At 41.5% G+C, this 26,712-nt stretch overlaps 1 protein-coding gene and 1 pseudogene across 2 annotated transcripts in view; both read left to right on the top strand.

The window, feature by feature from the left end:
• Window positions 1-20,825, top strand: part of rhbdf1a (rhomboid 5 homolog 1a (Drosophila)) — an 85,403-nt gene extending 64,578 nt beyond the window's left edge. For both annotated transcript variants that reach the window (XM_061905050.1, XM_061905051.1), the window contains 2 exons: window positions 13,539-13,692; window positions 20,046-20,825. In XM_061905050.1, coding sequence (XP_061761034.1) covers window positions 13,539-13,692; window positions 20,046-20,465 — 574 coding nt within the window. In that variant the 3' untranslated portion in view covers window positions 20,466-20,825. The remainder of the gene's footprint in view (window positions 1-13,538; window positions 13,693-20,045) is intronic.
• Window positions 1-26,712, top strand: part of LOC133555748 (serotonin N-acetyltransferase-like) — a 446,295-nt pseudogene that overhangs the window by 389,444 nt on the left and 30,139 nt on the right.

Here is a 26,712-nt window from a genome sequence, read left to right as displayed (position 1 = left end):
TTGACATGTTGCCAATGTTGACATTATGTCACTGTTGACATGTTGCCAATCTTGACATGTTGCCAATGTTGACATGTTGCCAATCTTGACATGTTGCCAATGTTGACATGATGTCACTATTGACATGTTGCCAATGTTGACATGTTGCCACTGTTGACATGTTGCCAATGTTGACATGTTGCCAATCTTGACATGTTGCCAATGTTGACATGATGTCACTGTTGACATGTTGCCAATGTTGACATGTTGCCAATGTTGACATGTTGCCACTGTTGACATGTTGCCAATGTTGACATGTTGCCAATCTTGACATGTTGCCAATGTTGACATGTTGCCAATGTTGACATGTTGCCAATCTTGACATGTTGCCAATGTTGACATGATGTCACTGTTGACATGTTGCCAATGTTGACATGTTGCCACTGTTGACATGTTGCCAATGTTGACATGTTGCCAATGTTGACATGTTGCCAATGTTGACATGTTGCCAATGTTGACATGTTGCCAATGTTGACATGATGTCACTGTTGACATGTTGCCAATGTTGACATGTTGCCAATGTTGACATGTTGCCAATCTTGAAATGTTGCCAATGTTGACATGATGTCACTGTTGACATGTTGCCAATGTTGACATGTTGCCAATCTTGACATGTTGCCAATGTTGACATGATGCCACTGTTGACATGTTGACATGTTGCCAATGTTGTCACTGTTGACATGTTGCCAATCTTGACATGTTGCCAATGTTGACATGATGTCACTGTTGACATGTTGCCAATGTTGACATTATGTCACTGTTGACATGTAGCCAATGTTGACATGTTGCCAATGTTGACATGTTGCCAATGTTGACATGATGTCACTGTTGACATGTTGCCAATGTTGACATGATGTCACTGTTGACATGTTGCCAATGTTGACATTATGTCACTGTTGACATGTTGCCAATCTTGACATGTTGCCAATGTTGACATGTTGCCAATCTTGACATGTTGCCAATGTTGACATGATGTCACTATTGACATGTTGCCAATGTTGACATGTTGCCACTGTTGACATGTTGCCAATGTTGACATGTTGCCAATCTTGACATGTTGCCAATGTTGACATGATGTCACTGTTGACATGTTGCCAATGTTGCCACTGTTGACATGTTGCCAATGTTGACATGATGTCACTGTTGACATGTTGCCAATGTTGACATGTTGCCAATGTTGACATGATGTCACTGTTGACATGTTGCCAATCTTGACATGTTGCCAATGTTGACATGTTGCCAATGTTGACATGTTGCCAATGTTGACATGATGTCACTGTTGACATGTTGCCAATGTTGACATGTTGCCAATCTTGACATGTTGCCAATGTTGACATGTTGCCAATGTTGACATGTTGCCAATCTTGACATGTTGCCAATGTTGACATGATGCCACTGTTGACATGTTGCCAATGTTGACATGTTGCCAATGTTGACATGTTGCCAATCTTGACATGTTGCCAATGTTGACATGATGCCACTGTTGACATGTTGCCAATGTTGACATGTTGCCAATCTTGACATGTTGCCAATGTTGACATGATGCCACTGTTGACATGTTGCCAATGTTGACATGTTGCCAATGTTGACATGTTGCCAATGTTGACATGTTGCCAATCTTGACATGTTGCCAATGTTGACATGTCACTGTTGACATGTTGCCAATGTTGACATGTTGCCACTGTTGACATGTTGCCAATGTTGACATGATGTCACTGTTGACATGTTGCCAATGTTGACATGTTGCCAATGTTGACATGATGTCACTGTTGACATGTTGCCAATCTTGACATGTTGCCAATGTTGACATGTTGCCAATGTTGACATGTTGCCAATGTTGACATGTTGCCAATGTTGACATGATGTCACTGTTGACATGTTGCCAATCTTGACATGTTGCCAATGTTGACATGTTGCCAATGTTGACATGTTGCCACTGTTGACATGTTGCCAATGTTGACATGATGTCACTGTTGACATGTTGCCAATGTTGACATGTTGCCAATGTTGACATGATGTCACTGTTGACATGTTGCCAATGTTGACATGTTGCCACTGTTGACATGTTGCCAATGTTGACATGTTGCCAATCTTGACATGTTGCCAATGTTGACATGTTGCCAATGTTGACATGTTGCCAATCTTGACATGTTGCCAATGTTGACATGATGTCACTGTTGACATGTTGCCAATGTTGACATGTTGCCACTGTTGACATGTTGCCAATGTTGACATGTTGCCAATGTTGACATGTTGCCAATGTTGACATGTTGCCAATCTTGACATGTTGCCAATGTTGACATGATGTCACTGTTGACATGTTGCCAATGTTGTCACTGTTGACATTATGTCACTGTTGACATGATGTCACTGTTGACATGTTGCCAATGTTGACATGATGTCACTGTTGACATGTTGCCAATCTTGACATGTTGCCAATCTTGACATGATGTCACTGTTGACATGTTGCCAATGTTGACATGTTGCCAATGTTGACATGTTGCCAATGTTGACATGTTGCCAATCTTGACATGTTGCCAATGTTGACATGATGTCACTGTTGACATGTTGCCAATGTTGTCACTGTTGACATTATGTCACTGTTGACATGATGTCACTGTTGACATGTTGCCAATGTTGACATGATGTCACTGTTGACATGTTGCCAATCTTGACATGTTGCCAATCTTGACATGATGTCACTGTTGACATGTTGCCAATGTTGACATGTTGCCACTGTTGACATGTTGCCATTCTTGATGTAAAGCAGGGAGGGGTGTCCAAGTCACCGCAGACTGGAAACAGAGTCTGGGTGAGGCTGGGCTGCAAGAAAAGATTTCTTTAAAAACAAATGTTGCATCCTCCTCAGCATGTCTACTTCTTTAATGACCTTTCAAATTGTATTCCTTGTCGCAGAATAATGTCTCACGGGCCGCGAGTCTGAGACCCCTGATCTATTACATGTTATTATGAATGTTACTAGATACTACATTTATACTTACATCATGTATATATTACATGTTATTATGAATGTTACTAGATACTACATTTATACTTACATCATGTATATATTACATGTTATTATGAATGTTACTAGATACTACATTTATACTTACATCATGTATATATTACAAGTTATTATGAATGTTACTAGATACTACATATATACTTACATCATGTATATATTACATGTTATTATGAATGTTACTACATGAGATATATACTTACATCATGTATATATTACAAGTTATTATGAATTTTACTAGATACTACATATATACTTACATCATGTATATATTACATGTTATTATGAATGTTACTAGATACTACATTTATACTTACATCATGTATATATGACATGTTATTATGAATGTTACTAGATACTACATATATACTTACATCATGTATATATTACATGTTATTATGAATGTTACTACATGACATATATACTTACATCATGTATATATGACATGTTATTATGAATGTTACTAGATACTACATATATACTTACATCATGTATATATTACATGTTATTATGAATGTTACTACATGACATATATACTTACATCATGTATATATTACAAGTTATTATGAATGTTACTAGATACTACATATATACTTACATCATGTATATATTACAAGTTATTATGAATGTTACTAGATACTACATATATACTTACATCATGTATATATTACAAGTTATTATGAATGTTACTAGATACTACATATATACTTACATCATGTATATATTACATGTTATTATGAATGTTACTACATGACATATATACTTACATCATGTATATATTACAAGTTATTATGAATGTTACTAGATACTACATATATACTTACATCATGTATATATTACATGTTATTATGAATGTTACTAGATACTACATATATACTTACATCATGTATATATTACATGTTATTATGAATGTTACTACATGACATATATACTTACATCATGTATATATTACATGTTATTATGAATGTTACTACATGACATATATACTTACATCATGTATATATGACATGTTATTATGAATGTTACTAGATACTACATATATACTTACATCATGTATATATTACATGTTATTATGAATGTTACTAGATACTACATATATACTTACATCATATATATATTACATGTTATTATGAATGTTACTACATGACATATATACTTACATCATGTATATATTACAAGTTATTATGAATGTTACTAGATACTACATATATACTTACATCATGTATATATTACAAGTTATTATGAATGTTACTAGATACTACATATATACTTACATCATGTATATATTACATGTTATTATGAATGTTACTACATGACATATATACTTACATCATGTATATATGACATGTTATTATGAATGTTACTAGATACTACATATATACTTACATCATGTATATATTACATGTTATTATGAATGTTACTACATGACATATATACTTACATCATGTATATATTACAAGTTATTATGAATGTTACTAGATACTACATATATACTTACATCATGTATATATTACAAGTTATTATGAATGTTACTAGATACTACATATATACTTACATCATGTATATATTACAAGTTATTATGAATGTTACTAGATACTACATATATACTTACATCATGTATATATTACATGTTATTATGAATGTTACTACATGACATATATACTTACATCATGTATATATTACAAGTTATTATGAATGTTACTAGATACTACATATATACTTACATCATGTATATATTACATGTTATTATGAATGTTACTAGATACTACATATATACTTACATCATGTATATATTACATGTTATTATGAATGTTACTACATGACATATATACTTACATCATGTATATATTACATGTTATTATGAATGTTACTAGATACTACATATATACTTACATCATGTATATATTACATGTTATTATGAATGTTACTAGATACTACATATATACTTACATCATGTATATATTACAAGTTATTATGAATGTTACTAGATACTACATATATACTTACATCATGTATATATTACATGTTATTATGAATGTTACTACATGACATATATACTTACATCATGTATATATTACAAGTTATTATGAATGTTACTAGATACTACATATATACTTACATCATGTATATATTACATGTTATTATGAATGTTACTAGATACTACATATATACTTACATCATGTATATATTACATGTTATTATGAATGTTACTACATGACATATATACTTACATCATGTATATATTACATGTTATTATGAATGTTACTACATGACATATATACTTACATCATGTATATATGACATGTTATTATGAATGTTACTAGATACTACATATATACTTACATCATGTATATATTACATGTTATTATGAATGTTACTAGATACTACATATATACTTACATCATATATATATTACATGTTATTATGAATGTTACTACATGACATATATACTTACATCATGTATATATTACAAGTTATTATGAATGTTACTAGATACTACATATATACTTACATCATGTATATATTACATGTTATTATGAATGTTACTACATGACATATATACTTACATCATGTATATATGACATGTTATTATGAATGTTACTAGATACTACATATATACTTACATCATGTATATATTACATGTTATTATGAATGTTACTACATGACATATATACTTACATCATGTATATATTACATGTTATTATGAATGTTACTAGATACTACATATATACTTACATCATATATATATTACATGTTATTATGAATGTTACTACATGACATATATACTTACATCATGTATATATTACAAGTTATTATGAATGTTACTAGATACTACATATATACTTACATCATGTATATATTACAAGTTATTATGAATGTTACTAGATACTACATATATACTTACATCATGTATATATTACATGTTATTATGAATGTTACTACATGACATATATACTTACATCATGTATATATGACATGTTATTATGAATGTTACTAGATACTACATATATACTTACATCATGTATATATTACATGTTATTATGAATGTTACTACATGACATATATACTTACATCATGTATATATTACATGTTATTATGAATGTTACTACATGACATATATACTTACATCATGTATATATTACATGTTATTATGAATGTTACTAGATACTACATATATACTTACATCATGTACATATTACATGTTATTATGAATGTTACTAGATACTACATATATACTTACATCATGTATATATTACAAGTTATTATGAATGTTACTACATGACATATATACTTACATCATGTATATATTACATGTTATTATGAATGTTACTAGATACTACATATATACTTACATCATGTATATATTACATGTTATTATGAATGTTACTACATGACATATATACTTACATCATGTATATATGACATGTTATTATGAATGTTACTAGATACTACATATATACTTACATCATGTATATATTACATGTTATTATGAATTTTACTAGATACTACATATATACTTACATTATGTGTATATTACATGTTATTATGAATGTTACTAGATACTACATATATACTTACATCATGTATATGAAACCCTAAGGAAGGTGTTTGGATGTTTTTAAAGATTTTATAGGTGGCTTCCATAAATCTGTTGTAAGCTGACTTTTGATCACTTTGATTTAATATTTAGAATGCATAAAAAAGAATAATATATGTGTTCCTCTTTTACATGAGGATTGTACTGTATAATAGACACAATTCCAAAAAAAAGTGCAATACCCATTTAAGATGCAGTGCAAGAGTAGCACCTTGACAAAAACATTGGGGTTCATGACTGACACTGTCTGAGAGGGGTTCATGACTGACACTGTCTGAGAGGGGTTCATGACTGACACTGTCTGGGAGGGGTTCATGACTGACACTGTCTGAGAGGGGTTCATGACTGACACTGTCTGGGAGGGTTTCATGACTGACACTGTCTGAGAGGGGTTCATGACTGACACTGTCTGGGAGGGTTTCATGACTGACACTGTCTGAGAGGGGTTCATGACTGACACTGTCTGGGAGGGGTTCATGACTGACTCTGTCTAAGAGGGGTTCATGACTGACACTGTCTGGGAGGGGTTCATGACTGACACTGTCTGAGAGGGTTTCATGACTGACAATGTCTGAGAGGGGTTCATGACTGACACTGTCTGGGAGGGATTCATGACTGACACTGTCTGGGAGGTCTGAGAGGGGTTCATGACTGACACTGTCTGAGAGCGGTTCATGACTGACACTGTCTGGGAGGGGTTCATGACTGACACTGTCTGAGAGGGGTTCATGACTGACACTGTCTGGGAGGGGTTCATGACTGACACTGTCTGAGAGGGGTTCATGACTGACACTGTCTGGGAGGGGTTCATGACTGACACTGTCTGGGAGGGGCTCATGACTGACACTGTCTGAGAGGGGTTCATGACTGACACTGTCTGGGAGGGTTTCATGACTGACACTGTCTGAGAGGGGTTCATGACTGACACTGTCTGAGAGGGGTTCATGACTGACACTGTCTGAGAGGGGTTCATGACTGACACTGTCTGGGAGGGGTTCATGACTGACACTGTCTGAGAGGGGTTCATGACTGACACTGTCTGGGAGGGGTTCATGACTGACACTGTCTGAGAGGGGTTCATGACTGACACTGTCTGGGAGGGGTTCATGACTGACACTGTCTGGGAGGGGTTCATGACTGACACTGTCTGAGAGGGGTTCATGACTGACACTGTCTGGGAGGGGTTCATGACTGACACTGTCTGAGAGGGGTTCATGACTGACACTGTCTGGGAGGGGTTCATGACTGACTCTGTCTAAGAGGGGTTCATGACTGACACTGTCTGAGAGGGGTTCATGACTGACACTGTCTGGGAGGGGTTCATGACTGACACTGTCTGGGAGGGGTTCATGACTGACACTGTCTGAGAGGGGTTCATGACTGACACTGTCTGGGAGGGATTCATGACTGACACTGTCTGAGAGGGGTTCATGACTGACACTGTCTGGGAGGGTTTCATGACTGACACTGTCTGAGAGGGGTTCATGACTGACACTGTCTGAGAGGGGTTCATGACTGACACTGTCTGGGAGGGGTTCATGACTGACTCTGTCTAAGAGGGGTTCATGACTGACACTGTCTGAGAGGGGTTCATGACTGACACTGTCTGGGAGGGGTTCATGACTGACACTGTCTGGGAGGGGTTCATGACTGACACTGTCTGAGAGGGGTTCATGACTGACACTGTCTGGGAGGGATTCATGACTGACACTGTCTGAGAGGGGTTCATGACTGACACTGTCTGGGAGGGTTTCATGACTGACACTGTCTGAGAGGGGTTCATGACTGACACTGTCTGAGAGGGGTTCATGACTGACACTGTCTGAGAGGGGTTCATGACTGACACTGTCTGGGAGGGGTTCATGACTGACACTGTCTGAGAGGGGTTCATGACTGACACTGTCTGGGAGGGGCTCATGACTGACACTGTCTGAGAGGGGTTCATGACTGACACTGTCTGGGAGGGGTTCATGACTGACACTGTCTGAGAGGGGTTCATGACTGACACTGTCTGGGAGGGTTTCATGACTGACACTGTCTGAGAGGGGTTCATGACTGACACTGTCTGAGAGGGGTTCATGACTGACACTGTCTGAGAGGGGTTCATGACTGACACTGTCTGGGAGGGGTTCATGACTGACACTGTCTGAGAGGGGTTCATGACTGACACTGTCTGGGAGGGGTTCATGACTGACACTGTCTGGGAGGTCTGAGAGGGGTTCATGACTGACACTGTCTGAGAGGGGTTCATGACTGACACTGTCTGGGAGGTCTGAGAGGGGTTCATGACTGACACTGTCTGGGAGGTCTGAGAGGGGTTCATGACTGACACTGTCTGGGAGGGATTCATGACTGACACTGTCTGAGAGGGGTTCATGACTGACACTGTCTGGGTGGGATTCATGACTGACACTGTCTGAGAGGGGTTCATGACTGACACTGTCTGGGAGGGGTTCATGACTGACACTGTCTGAGAGGGGTTCATGACTGACACTGTCTGGGAGGGGTTCATGACTGACACTGTCTGAGAGGGGTTCATGACCGACACTGTCTGGGAGGGGTTCATGACTGACACTGTCTGAGAGGGGTTCATGACTGACACTGTCTGAGAGGGGTTCATGACTGACACTGTCTGAGAGGGGTTCATGACTGACACTGTCTGGGAGGGATTCATGACTGACACTGTCTGAGAGGGGTTCATGACTGACACTGTCTGGGAGGGGTTCATGACTGACACTCTCTGAGAGGGGTTCATGACTGACACTGTCTGAGAGGGGTTCATGACTGACACTGTCTGGGAGGGATTCATGACTGACACTGTCTGAGAGGGGTTCATGACTGACACTGTCTGGGAGGGGTTCATGACTGACACTGTCTGAGAGGGGTTCATGACTGACACTGTCTGGGAGGGTTTCATGACTGACACTGTCTGAGAGGGGTTCATGACTGACACTGTCTGGGAGGGTTTCATGACTGACACTGTCTGAGAGGGGTTCATGACTGACACTGTCTGGGAGGGGTTCATGACTGACACTGTCTGAGAGGGGTTCATGACTGACACTGTCTGAGAGGGGTTCATGACTGACACTGTCTGAGAGGGGTTCATGACTGACACTGTCTGGGAGGTCTGAGAGGGGTTCATGACTGTCAGCGGTTTGTAATATTTTGCTTCACCTCATGAGCTGCCTGAGGGGATGACAATATTAATAAATTTGTGGGTTCTTCCGAGGATGTCGTAGTCGTAATGGTTTGTACAGCCCTTTGAGACATTTGTGATTTAGAGCTATATAAATAAACATTGACTGATTGATTGATTGATAGAAAGGCTGCTTGCTATGATACAGTCCCACTCTTAGGCCACTGGAAATTAAATGCACATTTGTCATAGGCTGCATGTATTTCTTGAGGTGTGTGTGTGTGTGTGTGTGTGTGTGTGTGTGTGTGTGTGTGTGTGTGTGTGTGTGTGTGTGTGTGCGTGCGCGCGCGCGCGCGCGCGCGCGCGCGTGCGTGCGTGCGTGCGTGCGTGCGTGCGTGCGTGCGTGCGTGCGCAGAAAAGAAAGAGCTGACCTCAGTTAAGGCGACCTCATCAGGTTTTTGCTTTGCTAATTAAAGAAAGTGTCCTCATTAAGCTTCACTCATATTGAGAGTGTGACTAAGTCAAGTCTGCAGTGGAGGATTAACTTCTCTAGCACATGCACTTTAGCTTCTCTAGCACATGCACTTTAGCTTCTCTAGCACGTGCACTTTAGCTTCACTAGCACGTGCACTTTAGCTTCACTAGCACGTGCACTTTAGCTTCTCTAGCACGTGCACTTTAGCTTCACTAGCACGTGCACTTTAGCTTCTCTAGCACGTGCACTTTAGCTTCACTAGCACATGCACTCTACCTTCTCTAGCACATGCACTCTACCTTCTCTAGCACATGCACTTTAGCTTCTCTAGCACATGCACTCTACCTTCTCTAGCACATGCACTTTAGCTTCTCTAGCACGTGCACTTTAGCTTCACTAGCACGTGCACTTTAGCTTCACTAGTACGTGCACTTTAACTTCACTAGCACGTGCACTTTAGCTTCTCTAGCACGTGCACTTTAGCTTCACTAGCACGTGCACTTTAGCTTCTCTAGCACGTGCACTTTAGCTTCTCTAGCACTTGCACTTTAGCTTCTCTAGCACGTGCACTTTAGCTTCACTAGCACGTGCACTTTAGCTTCACTAGCACTTGCACTTTAGCTTCTCTAGCACGTGCACTTTAGCTTCACTAGCACGTGCACTTTAGCTTCACTAGCACGTGCACTTTAGCTACTCTTGCACGTGCACTTTAGCTTCTCTAGCATGTGCACTTTTGCTTCACTAACACGTGCACTTTAGCTTCACTAGCACGTGCACTTTAGCTTCTCTAGCACGTGCACCTTAGCTTCTCTAGCACGTGCACTCTACCTTCTCTAGCACTTGCACTTTAGCTTCACTTGCACGTGCACTTTAGCTTCTCTAGCATTTGCACTTTTGCTTCACTAACACGTGCACTTTAGCTTCACTAGCACGTGCACTTTAGCTTCTCTAGCACGTGCACTTTAGCTTCTCTAGCACGTGCACTCTACCTTCTCTAGCACTTGCACTTTAGCTTCACTTGCACGTGCACTTTAGCTTCTCTAGCACGTGCACTCTACCTTCTCTAGCACTTGCACTTTAGCTTCTCTAGCACGTGCACTTTAGCTTCTCTAGCACGTGCACTCTACCTTCTCTAGCACTTGCACTTTAGCTTCACTTGCACGTGCACTTTAGCTTCACTTGCACGTGCACTCTACCTTCTCTAGCACTTGCACTTTAGCTTCTCTAGCACGTGCACTTTAGCTTCTCTAGCACGTGCACTCTACCTTCTCTAGCACTTGCACTTTAGCTTCACTAGCACTTGCACTTTAGCTTCTCTAGCACGTGCACTTTAGCTTCACTAGCACGTGCACTTTAGCTTCACTAGCACGTGCACTTTAGCTACTCTTGCACGTGCACTTTAGCTTCTCTAGCATGTGCACTTTTGCTTCACTAACACGTGCACTTTAGCTTCACTAGCACGTGCACTTTAGCTTCTCTAGCACGTGCACCTTAGCTTCTCTAGCACGTGCACTCTACCTTCTCTAGCACTTGCACTTTAGCTTCACTTGCACGTGCACTTTAGCTTCTCTAGCATTTGCACTTTTGCTTCACTAACACGTGCACTTTAGCTTCACTAGCACGTGCACTTTAGCTTCTCTAGCACGTGCACTTTAGCTTCTCTAGCACGTGCACTCTACCTTCTCTAGCACTTGCACTTTAGCTTCACTTGCACGTGCACTTTAGCTTCTCTAGCACGTGCACTCTACCTTCTCTAGCACTTGCACTTTAGCTTCTCTAGCACGTGCACTTTAGCTTCTCTAGCACGTGCACTCTACCTTCTCTAGCACTTGCACTTTAGCTTCACTTGCACGTGCACTTTAGCTTCACTTGCACGTGCACTCTACCTTCTCTAGCACTTGCACTTTAGCTTCTCTAGCACGTGCACTTTAGCTTCTCTAGCACGTGCACTCTACCTTCTCTAGCACTTGCACTTTAGCTTCACTTGCACGTGCACTTTAGCTTCTCTAGCACGTGCACTTTAGCTTCTACCACTTGTCACCTTGCATTACTCTTGTCCCCATGTCAATGTTGTGGTACTGCTACCAACATACATTTCCATATTTTTTCATCATTTTCCATCCTTTTCTAAATCAAGGGGAGCACACAAAATGTCATTATTGGCTTTATTGGAACAAGAAATGTTAGTGTAGATGAAACATATGTTTATTATTGTCATTTAGTCCTTCAATAAAATGTTGAACATACTAGACAACTTGTCTTTTAGTAGCAAGTAAACAAACAAAGACTCCTAATTAGTCTGCAGTAACATATTGTGTCATTTATACACCTATTATTTTATACACATTATGAGGGACAAACCGTAAAAAAAATATTATTAATCTACTTGTTCATTTACTGTTAATATCTGCTTATTTTCTCTTCCAACATGTTCTATCTCCACTTCTGTTCAAATGTAATAATCACTTATTCTTCTCTTCTTTGATACTTGACATTAGTTTTGGATGATACCACACATTTAGGTATGGATCATGTGGATACCAAGTAGTTCCAGGATCATACATTGGTCATATTCAAAGTCCTCATGTGTCCAGGGACATATTTACTGACTTTATAAACATAAAATGATTCTTTAAAAAAGGAAAATAGATTTTAGATGATGAAAAATATCGATATAATCACAGTAGCATCAACTAGATACACTTTTGTACTTGGTATCATTACAGTGGATGTCAGGTGTAGATCCACCCATGGTGTTTGTTTACATTGTGACGCTGGTGAGCTACGGTGTGTAGTGAAGCATGTTTAGCTATTCCTCGTCCTCCAGTGATAATGCTACTTGTAAGAAACATACTTTACAACAATGGAAACCAGGATTAGTGATTTAGAAGTAGCTAAAACACTGTGGAGGGATGTTAGCTGCATGTGTTAAAGCAGCACTTCCTGAGGGTGTTTCAGTGTTAGAACTTCACTTTTATCTTGACTTTTTACAGCAAAATGCGTCCATTCTCCCTTTTCTGTCTACACACTGTGTCTGCTTGCAAGTACTCTGTGTGTGTGCACTGCCATACATGCTCCTCTGCTGGTAAAAGCAGCAAGGTGAGCAGGTGACGGTGCATCATCATGCCCGTTAAGGGGGGGGGGGGGGGGGGGGGGGGGGGTGCACCAGTACTTTTCACAGGCAGTCTAGTACAGAATGTGGTGCTGTAGGAGTGAGTAGCACACACACATGAACCCTGACCTCCGACCTCCATCCTCCTCCCAGAATCCTCCACTGCTTGGTGTCGGTGGCGTTCCAGATGACCATCTTGAGGGACCTGGAGAAGCTGGCGGGTTGGCTGCGTATTTCCATTATCTACATCGTCAGCGGCATCACCGGCAACCTGGCCTCCGCCATCTTCCTGCCCTACAGAGCAGAGGTCAGCAACACCCACATCACACCTTCATGTGCTCATCACACCTTCATGTGCTCATCACACCATGTGCTCATCACACCTTGATGTGCTCATCACACCTTCATGTGCTCACCACACTTCTCATCACACCTTCATGTGCTCATCACACCTTCATGTGCTCACCACACTTCTCATCACACCTTCATGTGCTCATCACACCTTCATGTGCTCATCACACCATGTGCTCATCACACCTTGATGTGCTCATCACACCTTCATGTGCTCACCACACTTCTCATCACACCTTCATGTGCTCATCACACCTTCATGTGCTCATCACACCTTCATGTGCTCATCACACTTCTCATCACACCTTCATGTGCTCATCACACCTTCATGTGCTCATCACACTTCTCATCACACCTTCATGTGCTCATCACACCTTCATGTGCTCATCACACCTTCATGTGCTCACCACACTTCTCATCACACCTTCATGTGCTCATCACACTTCTCATCACACCTTCATGTGCTCATCACACCTTCATGTGCTCATCACACCTTCATGTGCTCACCACACTTCTCATCACACCTTCATGTTCTCATCACACCTTCATGTGCTCACCACACTTCTCATCACACCTTCATGTGCTCACCACACTTCTCATCACACTTTCATGTGCTCACCACACTTCTCATCACACCTTCATGTGCTCATCACACCTTCATGTGCTCATCACACCTTCATGTGCTCATCACACCTTCATGTGCTCACCACACTTCTCATCACACCTTCATGTGCTCATCACACCTTCATGTGCTCATCACACCTTCATGTGCTCACCACACTTCTCATCACACCTTCATGTTCTCATCACACCTTCATGTGCTCACCACACTTCTCATCACACCTTCATGTGCTCACCACACTTCTCATCACACTTTCATGTGCTCACCACACTTCTCATCACACCTTCATGTGCTCATCACACCTTCATGTGCTCACCACACTTCTCATCACACCTTCATGTGCTCATCACACCTTCATGTGCTCATCACACCTTCATGTGCTCACCACACTTCTCATCACACCTTCATGTTCTCATCACACCTTCATGTGCTCACCACACTTCTCATCACACCTTCATGTGCTCACCACACTTCTCATCACACTTTCATGTGCTCACCACACTTCTCATCACACCTTCATGTGCTCATCACACTTCTCATCACACCTTCATGTGCTCATCACACTTCTCGTCACACCTTCATGTGCTCACCACACTTCTCATCACACCTTCATGTGCTCACCACACTTCTCATCCCACCTTCATGTGTTCACCACACTTCTCATCACACCTTCATGTGCTCACCACACTTCTCATCACACTTTCATGTGCTCACCACACTTCTCATCACACCTTCATGTACTCATCACACTTCTCATCACACCTTCATGTGCTCATCACACTTCTCGTCACACCTTCATGTGCTCACCACACTTCTCATCACACCTTCATGTGCTCACCACACTTCTCATCCCACCTTCATGTGTTCACCACACTTCTCATCACACCTTCATGTGCTCACCACACTTCTCATCACACCTTCATGTGCTCACCACACTTCTCATCACACCTTCATGTGCTCACCACACTTCTCATCACACCTTCATGTTCTCATCACACCTTCATGTGGTCACCACACTTCTCATCACACCTTCATGTGCTCACCACAGTTCTGATCACACCTTCATGTGGTCACCACAGTTCTGATGACACCTTCATGTGGTCACCACACTTCTAATCACATCTTCATGTGATCACCACAGTTCTGATCACACCTTCATGTGGTCACCACACTTCTGATGACACCTTCATGTGGTCACCACAGTTCTGATCACACCTTCATGTGGTCACCACAGTTCCGATGACACCTTCATGTGGTCACCACAGTTCTGATCACACCATGTGGTCACCACAGTTCTGATGACACCTTCATGTGGTCACCACACTTCTGATCACATCTTCATGTGGTCACCACACTTCTGATCACATCTTCATGTGGTCACCACACCTTCATGTGCTCACCACACTTCTCATCACACCTTCATGTGCTCACCACACTTCTCATCACACTTTCATGTGCTCACCACACTTCTCATCACACCTTCATGTGCTCATCACACCTTCATGTGCTCACCACACTTCTCATCACACCTTCATGTGCTCATCACACCTTCATGTGCTCATCACACCTTCATGTGCTCACCACACTTCTCATCACACCTTCATGTTCTCATCACACCTTCATGTGCTCACCACACTTCTCATCACACCTTCATGTGCTCACCACACTTCTCATCACACTTTCATGTGCTCACCACACTTCTCATCACACCTTCATGTGCTCATCACACTTCTCATCACACCTTCATGTGCTCATCACACTTCTCGTCACACCTTCATGTGCTCACCACACTTCTCATCACACCTTCATGTGCTCACCACACTTCTCATCCCACCTTCATGTGTTCACCACACTTCTCATCACACCTTCATGTGCTCACCACACTTCTCATCACACTTTCATGTGCTCACCACACTTCTCATCACACCTTCATGTGCTCATCACACTTCTCATCACACCTTCATGTGCTCATCACACTTCTCGTCACACCTTCATGTGCTCACCACACTTCTCATCACACCTTCATGTGCTCACCACACTTCTCATCCCACCTTCATGTGTTCACCACACTTCTCATCACACCTTCATGTGCTCACCACACTTCTCATCACACCTTCATGTGCTCACCACACTTCTCATCACACCTTCATGTGCTCACCACACTTCTCATCACACCTTCATGTTCTCATCACACCTTCATGTGGTCACCACACTTCTCATCACACCTTCATGTGCTCACCACAGTTCTGATCACACCTTCATGTGGTCACCACAGTTCTGATGACACCTTCATGTGGTCACCACACTTCTAATCACATCTTCATGTGATCACCACAGTTCTGATCACACCTTCATGTGGTCACCACACTTCTGATGACACCTTCATGTGGTCACCACAGTTCTGATCACACCTTCATGTGGTCACCACAGTTCCGATGACACCTTCATGTGGTCACCACAGTTCTGATCACACCATGTGGTCACCACAGTTCTGATGACACCTTCATGTGGTCACCACACTTCTGATCACATCTTCATGTGGTCACCACACTTCTGATCACATCTTCATGTGGTCACCACAGTTCTGATGACACCTTCATGTGGTCACCACACTTCTGATGACACCTTCATGTGGTCACCACAGTTCTGATCACATCTTCATGTGGTCACCACAGTTCTGATGACACCTTAATGTAGTCACCACACTTCTGATGACACCTTCATGTGGTCACCACAGTTCTGGTCACACCTTCATGTGGTCACCACAGTTCTGATCACACCTTCATGTGGTCACCACAGTTCTGATCACACCTTCATGTGGTCACCACAGTTCTGATCACATCTTCATGTGGTCACCACAGTTCTGATGACACCTTCATGTGGTCACCCCAGTTCTGATGACACCTTCATGTGGTCACCCCAGTTCTGATGACACCTTCATGTGGTCACCACACTTCTGATGACACCTTCATGTGGTCACCACACTTCTGATGACACCTTCATGTGGTCACCACAGTTCTGATGACACCTTCATGTGGTCACCACAGTTCTGATGACACCTTCATGTGGTCACCCCAGTTCTGATGACACCTTCATGTGGTCACCCCAGTTCTGATGACACCTTCATGTGGTCACCACACTTCTGATGACACCTTCATGTGGTCACCACACTTCTGATGACACCTTCATGTGGTCACCACAGTTCTGATCACACCTTCATGTGGTCACCACACTTCTGATGACACCTTCATGTGGTCACCACACTTCTGATGACACCTTCATGTGGTCACCCCAGTTCTGATGACACCTTCATGTGGTCACCACACTTCTGATGACACCTTCATGTGGTCACCACACTTCTGATGACACCTTCATGTGGTCACCACAGTTCTGATGAGACCTTCATGTGGTCACCACAGTTCTGATCACACCTTCATGTGGTCACCACAGTTCTGATGACACTTTCATGTGGTCACCACAGTTCTGATGAGACCTTCATGTGGTCACCACAGTTCTGATGAGACCTTCATGTGGTCACCACAGTTCTGATCACACCTTCATGTGGTCACCACACTTCTGATGACACCTTCATGTGGTCACCACAGTTCTGATCACACCTTCATGTGGTCACCACACTTCTGATGACACCTTCATGTGGTCACCACAGTTCTGATCACACCTTCATGTGGTCACCACACTTCTGATGACACCTTCATGTGGTCACCACAGTTCTGATCACACCTTCATGTGGTCACCACACTTCTGATGACACCTTCATGTGGTCACCACAGTTCTGATGACACCTTCATGTGGTCACCACAGTTCTGATCACACCTTCATGTGGTCACCACACTTCTGATGACACCTTCATGTGGTCACCACACTTCTGATGACACCTTCATGTGGTCACCACAGTTCTGATCACACCTTCATGTGGTCACCACACTTCTGATGACACCTTCATGTGGTCACCACAGTTCTGATCACACCTTCATGTGGTCACCACACTTCTGATGACACCTTCATGTGGTCACCACAGTTCTGATGACACCTTCATGTGGTCACCACAGTTCTGATCACACCTTCATGTGGTCACCACACTTCTGATGACACCTTCATGTGGTCACCACACTTCTGATGACACCTTCATGTGGTCACCACAGTTCTGATCACACCTTCATGTGGTCACCACAGTTCTGATGACACCTTCATGTGGTCACCACACTTCTGATGACACCTTCATGTGGTCACCACAGTTCTGATGACACCTTCATGTGGTCACCACAACCAATCAGAAAGGAACATTATCTACAAGAGTAATATAAATATATCATCCAAATGATGTCATTATTCTAAAATATGTAGAGCTTGTCCCCTCAGTAAGAAAGAATGAGTGTTCATACAGCAGACATGTTCCCTGCTCACAATGTGGATACATCCCACTTTGTTTGCTGGTCTTTGAATGCACCACAGCTGCTCACACCTTCTTCAGCATGATATCTCACATGATATCTCACATATCTCACATGATATCTCACATGATATCTCACATGATATCTCACATGATATCTCACATGATATCTCACATGATATCTCACATGATATCTCACATGATATCTCACATGATATCTCACTGTCAGATATCATCTGGAGTCTTGTGCAGTGGAGGGGAGGAGTGTGTCACAAAGACATTTTTGTGGTGTCACATGACTTCCTGTGTGTAGTGTATGTCTATGTGAGGTCACATGACTTCCTGTGTGTTGCAGGTGTGTGTCTATGTGAGGTCACATGACTTCCTGTGTGTTGCAGGTGTGTGTCTATGTGAGGTCACATGACTTCCTGTGTGTAGTGTATGTCTATGTGAGGTCACATGACTTCCTGTGTGTTGCAGGTGTGTGTCTATGTGAGGTCACATGACTTCCTGTGTGTAGTGTGTGTCTATGTGAGGTCACATGACTTCCTGTGTGTTGCAGGTGTGTGTCTATGTGAGGTCACATGACTTCCTGTGTGTAGTGTATGTCTATGTGAGGTCACATGACTTCCTGTGTGTTGCAGGTGTGTGTCTATGTGAGGTCACATGACTTCCTGTGTGTTGCAGGTGTGTGTCTATGTGAGGTCACATGACTTCCTGTGTGTAGTGTATGTCTATGTGAGGTCACATGACTTCCTGTGTGTTGCAGGTGTGTGTCTATGTGAGGTCACATGACTTCCTGTGTGTAGTGTGTGTATGTGAGGTCACATGACTTCCTGTGTGTTGCAGGTGTGTGTCTATGTGAGGTCACATGACTTCCTGTGTGTAGTGTATGTCTATGTGAGGTCACATGACTTCCTGTGTGTAGTGTATGTCTATGTGAGGTCACATGACTTCCTGTGTGTAGTGTATGTCTATGTGAGGTCACATGACTTCCTGTGTGTTGCAGGTGTGTGTCTATGTGAGGTCACATGACTTCCTGTGTGTAGTGTATGTCTATGTGAGGTCACATGACTTCCTGTGTGTAGTGTATGTCTATGTGAGGTCACATGACTTCCTGTGTGTTGCAGGTGTGTGTCTATGTGAGGTCACATGACTTCCTGTGTGTAGTGTGTGTCTATGTGAGGTCACATGACTTCCTGTGTGTGTCTATGTGAGGTCACATGACTTCCTGTGTGTGTCTATGTGAGGTCACGTGACTTCCTGTGTGTTGCAGGTGGGACCAGCAGGCTCCCAGTTTGGGATCCTGGCCTGCTTGTTCGTGGAACTGTTCCAGAGCTGGCAGATCCTGGCGCAGCCTTGGCGGGCCTTCACCAAGCTGCTGTGCGTGGTCCTCTTCCTCTTTGCCTTTGGTCTGTTGCCGTGGATCGACAACTTCGCCCACATCAGTGGTTTCGTGTCGGGCTTCTTCCTGTCCTTCGCCTTCCTGCCGTACATCAGCTTCGGCCGCATGGACCTGTACCGCAAGCGCTGCCAGATCATGGTCTTCCTGCTGGTGTTCCTGGGCCTGTTCTCGGGCCTGGCGGTGCTCTTCTACGTCTACCCCATCACCTGCGAGTGGTGCGAGCTGCTCACCTGCATCCCCTTCACAGACAAGTTCTGCGAGAAGTACGACCTCAACGCTCACCTCCACTGAGGCGGGCGCCACTCTGGCTCGAGAAGAGGAAGTTGTTGTACTGCGGTAAGTCCAAAGAAGGACCTCCTTCCTTTCCTTCAGACAGCCTGAGGACCTTTGAGGTGTCTGAAGTCCCGAGGCCTGCGCAGGTACGCCACAAACACGTCTTCCAGTTGTTTCCATCGGGGGAAGATCAGAGCCACTTGTGGAAAATGTACTGGTCTGAAGATTGAAGTCCAACTTTAGAAATTCTGGGACTTTTTTCACAGGGTTCTAATTTTTGGCCTTTATTTTTTTCAGGGTTTGACCGTCATTGTGATTTTTATTCCCTCTCATAAGTTCTAGTGAAAATATTGTAATAAAATGTTTTTTTAAATACCATTTTTTGACTGAATTTTCCGGGAATTTTTTTTTTAATTCAATTTTATTAATAAACAGCACTTAAAACCTAAATTCACAGTCTAAAAATAGATTCTCCAGGTGGAATTATCATTGTTGTGTCATTTCTCGCCACTAGATCACTAACACACCTTTTGATCCTATATTTATTGACTTTAAAACACATTTTCTCACTTTCTCAAATCTTTTGGGCATTATCCTCACAACTTCTATTTCGACCACAGCACTTGGGGGGGACTGTTTTGTTTGTTTGTTTTCTGATGTTTCCAAATGAAAAGACATCATTCTGACTAAATGAGATTCTAATAGTGTGATTCTATCCTCTTGCCATTACTGTTGACCTTGTGCTCTGACAGCATTACAATTGACCTTTTAATACTCATTTCATATTTGAAACACACACATTTGCTTTTTTCTGATTTCTCACAATTTATACTGAATTCTGGATATAAAAAAATATTTTGGTATAAGGATCTTAGCTTTTTCCTTCAATTTTGGAACTTTTTTAGACCACTACAAATACTTATTACTCATCATTTGTATTTAAACACACGGAACCCCTTACTGCATGCCACACCGTATACTATTCTATATATATGATACCATTTTAAAATAACTGTTTTAATATGTGAAATTGTTCTCCTTTCCTCAATACCAATTGTGACTTTTCCCTACATACAGTGGGGCAGAAAAGTATTTAGTCAGCCAGCGATTGTGCAAGTTCTCCCACTTCAAAGGATGACAGAGGTCTGTCATTTTCATCATAGGTACACTTCAACTGGGAGAGACAAAATCCAGGAATTCACATTGTAGGAATTTTTAAGAATTTATTTGTAAATGATGGTGGAAAATTAGTATTTGGTCAAGCATTGAAAGCTCTCACTGATGGAAGGAGGTTTTGGCGCCAAATCTCAGGATACATGGCCCCATTCATTCTTTCCTTAACACGGATCAATCGTCCTGTCCCCTCATCAGAAAAACAGCCCCAAAGCATGATGTTTCCACCCCCATGCTTCACAGTAGGTATGGTGTTCTTGGGATGCAACTCAGTATTCTTCTTCCTCCAAACACCACCAGTTGAGTTTATACCAAAAAGGTTCTATTTTGGTTTCATCTGACCACATGACATTCTCCCAATCCTCTGCTGTATCATCCATGTGCTCTCTGGCAAACTTCAGACGGGCCTGGACATGCACTGGCTTAAGCAGGGGGACACGTCTGGCACTGCAGCATTTGATTCCCTGTCGCCGTAGTGTGTTACTGATGGTAACCTTTGTTACTTTGGTCCCAGCTCTCTGCAGGTCATTCACCAGGTCCCCCCGTGTGGTTCTGGGATTTTTGCTCACCGTTTTCATGATCATTTTGACCCCACGGGATGAGATCTTGTGTGGAGCCCCAGATCGAGGGAGATTATCAGTGGTCTTGTATGTCTTCCATTTTATGATAATTGCTCCCACAATTGATTTTTTCCCACCAAGCTGCTTGCCTATTGTAGATTCACTCTTCCCAGTCTGGTGCAGGTCTACAATTATTTTCCTGGTGTCCTTTGACAGCTCTTTGGTCTTGGCCATAGTGGAGTTTGGAGTCTGACTGTTTGAGGCTGTGGACAGGTGTCGTCTATACAGATAACCAGTTCAAACAGGTTCCATTAATACAGGTAACGAGTAGAGGACAGAAGAGCTTCTTAAAGAAGAAGTTACAGGTCTGTAAGAGCCAGAGATCTTCCTTGTTTGAAGTCACCAAATACTTATTTTCCACCATCATTTACACATAAATTCTTTAAAATTCCTACAATGTGAATTCCTGGATTTTTTTCCCATTCTGTCTCTCCCAGTTGAAGTGTACCTATGATGAAAATGACACACCTCTGTCATCCTTTGAAGTGGGAGAACTTGCACAATCGCTGCCTGACTAAATACTTTTTTGCCTCACTTTATATATATATATATATATATATATGTATATATATATATATATATATATATATATATATATATGTATATGTGTGTGTGTATTATAGGTATATTTTCCACACTTGGCTCTTGTTGTCTTCTTTAGGCAAACTTAAAGTGAAAAAGAGGAAAGAAAGAAAATGGATCCAATATGAAAAACCTCTGGTGCCTTTTTGAAAGATAAAAATGTATCAACTATTTCCATAGCTTTTCTTTTTCTTTTCTTGCGTCATGCTGAGCACGTCAATCTTTTCTGGTTCATTTGCTGTATTCTACGTCTTTATGACTTGTGAAGAAGTGATGATACGTGTTTATGACTTGTGAAGAAGTGATGATACGTGTTCATGACTTGTGAAGAAGTGATGATACGTGTTCATGACTTGTGAAGAAGTGATGATACGTGTTTATGACTTGTGAAGAAGTGATGATACGTGTTTATGACTTGTGAAGAAGTGATGATACGTGTCTATGACTTGTGAAGAAGTGATGATACGTGTTTATGACTTGTGAAGAAGTGATGATACGTGTTCATGACTTGTGAAGAAGTGATGATACGTGTTTATGACTTGTGAAGAAGTGATGATACGTGTTTATGACTTGTGAAGAAGTGATGATACGTGTTTATGACTTGTGAAGAAGTGATGATACGTGTTCATGACTTGTGAAGAAGTGATGATACGTGTTCATGACTTGTGAAGAAGTGATGATACGTGTTTATGACTTGTGAAGAAGTGATGATACGTGTTTATGACTTGTGAAGAAGTGATGATACGTGTCTATGACTTGTGAAGAAGTGATGATACGTGTTTATGACTTGTGAAGAAGTGATGATACGTGTTCATGACTTGTGAAGAAGTGATGATACGTGTTTATGACTTGTGAAGAAGTGATGATACGTGTTTATGACTTGTGAAGAAGTGATGATACGTGTTCATGACTTGTGAAGAAGTGATGATACGTGTTTATGACTTGTGAAGAAGTGATGATACGTGTTTATGACTTGTGAAGAAGTGATGATACGTGTTTATGACTTGTGAAGAAGTGATGATACGTGTTCATGACTTGTGAAGAAGTGATGATACGTGTCTATGACTTGTGAAGAAGTGATGATACGTGTTCATGACTTGTGAAGAAGTGATGATACGTGTTCATGACTTGTGAAGAAGTGATGATACGTGTCTATGACTTGTGAAGAAGTGATGATACGTGTTTATGACTTGTGAAGAAGTGATGATACGTGTTTATGACTTGTGAAGAAGTGATGATACGTGTTTATGACTTGTGAAGAAGTGATGATACGTGTTTATGACTTGTGAAGAAGTGATGATACGTGTTTATGACTTGTGAAGAAGTGATGATACGTGTTTATGACTTGTGAAGAAGTGATGATACGTGTTCATGACTTGTGAAGAAGTGATGATACGTGTCTATGACTTGTGAAGAAGTGATGATACGTGTTCATGACTTGTGAAGAAGTGATGATACGTGTTCATGACTTGTGAAGAAGTGATGATACGTGTCTATGACTTGTGAAGAAGTGATGATACGTTTTTATGACTTGTGAAGAAGTGATGATACGTGTTTATGACTTGTGAAGAAGTGATGATACGTGTTCATGACTTGTGAAGAAGTGATGATACGTGTTTATGACTTGTGAAGAAGTGATGATACGTGTTTATGACTTGTGAAGAAGTGATGATACGTGTTTATGACTTGTGAAGAAGTGATGATACGTGTTTATGACTTGTGAAGAAGTGATGATACGTGTCTATGACTTGTGAAGAAGTGATGATACGTGTTCATGACTTGTGAAGAAGTGATGATACGTGTTTATGACTTGTGAAGAAGTGATGATACGTGTTTATGACTTGTGAAGAAGTGATGATACGTGTTCATGACTTGTGAAGAAGTGATGATACGTGTTTATGACTTGTGAAGAAGTGATGATACGTGTTTATGACTTGTGAAGAAGTGATGATACGTGTTTATGACTTGTGAAGAAGTGATGATACGTGTTTATGACTTGTGAAGAAGTGATGATACGTGTCTATGACTTGTGAAGAAGTGATGATACGTGTCTATGACTTGTGAAGAAGTGATGATACGTGTTCATGACTTGTGAAGAAGTGATGATACGTGTTCATGACTTGTGAAGAAGTGATGATACGTGTTTATGACTTGTGAAGAAGTGATGATACGTGTCTATGACTTGTGAAGAAGTGATGATACGTGTCTATGACTTGTGAAGAAGTGATGAAGTCTTGACCCGGGCAGCGTTTTAGTTGCCTGTCTGCTCTTCAGCTGCAACTGGAAAAAAAACAACAGACAAAACAAAAAAACCCACAAAGAAATAAAAAAGAAATGATGATATTTAAAATGGTGTCCGCTTCTCTCCACACCTGACCGCTTATGTTGACTCAGCCAAGCCAACAGGTGTTGACTTCATGGGGTCACACTGCAGATTATGTCGACAGCTGTTTACATTCAAACCTGCTGCTTGTGCCCACACTTTCATTGACTGCCGCTTATGTTGATATGAGTCAGCCACCTTCAACTAGTTGTACTGCAGGTTATGTCGACAGCTTTTACACAAACAATCGCTTAGGTCATCAACACATTTTTTTTGCAGCCGCTTATGTCGATCTGAGTTAGCTGACCCGAAACGTGTCACCTTAAACTAGTTGTAATGCAGGTTATGTTGACATCTTGCCAGCAGCTTATTTGGCAACTGCTTATGTCTTCAACCGACATGTGTCGACTCAAACAGGTTCTACTGCCTATGCTGACACACGCTTATGTCGATGTGAGTCAGCCAACCCACAACAAGTCACATTAAGTGGGTTGCACTGCAGGTTATGTTGACAGCGGTTTACGGTGTCAACTGCTTACTGATTTCATCAAACGCTTATGTCGGCTGGTCTCACACTTTCTCTGCAGGCCAGTAAATGTTCTATGGAGCAAGTGCACATGTACATCATTCATGCTGGAGGAGAGGTTGACATTCATGTACATCATTCATGCTGGAGGAGAGGTTGACATTCATGTACATCATTCATGCTGGAGGAGAGGTTGACATTCATGTACATCATTCATGCTGGAGGAGAGGTTGACATTCATGTACATCATTCATGCTGGTGGAGAGGTTGACATTCATGTACATCATTCATGCTGGAGGAGAGGTTGACATTCATGTACATCATTCATGCTGGAGGAGAGGTTGACATTCATGTACATCATTCATGCTGGAGGAGAGGTTGACATTCATGTACATCATTCATGCTGGAGGAGAGGTTGACATTCATGTACATCATTCATGCTGGAAAAGAGGTTGACATTCATGTACATCATGCTGGAGGAGAGGTTGACATTCATGTACATCATTCATGCTGGAGGAGAGGTTGACATTCATGTACATCATTCATGCTGGAGGAGAGGTTGACATTCATGTACATCATTCATGCTGGAGGAGAGGTTGACATTCATGTACATCATTCATGCTGGAGGAGAGGTTGACATTCATGTACATCATTCATGCTGGAGGAGAGGTTGACATTCATGTACATCATTCATGCTGGAGGAGAGGTTGACATTCATGTACATCATTCATGCTGGAGGAGAGGTTGACATTCATGTACATCATTCATGCTGGAGGAGAGGTTGACCTTCATGTACATCATTCATGCTGGAGGAGAGGTTGACATTCATGTACCTCATTCATGCTGGAGGAGAGGTTGACATTCATGTACATCATTCATGCTGGAGGAGAGGTTGACATTCATGTACCTCATTCATGCTGGAGGAGAGGTTGACATTCATGTACATCATTCATGCTGGAGGAGAGGTTGACCTTCATGTACATCATTCATGCTGGAGAAGAGGTTGACATTCATGTACCTCATTCATGCTGGAGGAGAGGT

Source organism: Nerophis ophidion, linkage group LG07 (assembly GCF_033978795.1).
Source record: "Nerophis ophidion isolate RoL-2023_Sa linkage group LG07, RoL_Noph_v1.0, whole genome shotgun sequence".
NCBI lineage: Eukaryota > Metazoa > Chordata > Actinopteri > Syngnathiformes > Syngnathidae > Nerophis > Nerophis ophidion.
Note: the sequence above shows the minus strand (reverse complement) of the source record. Positions and strands in the feature narration are given on the sequence as shown.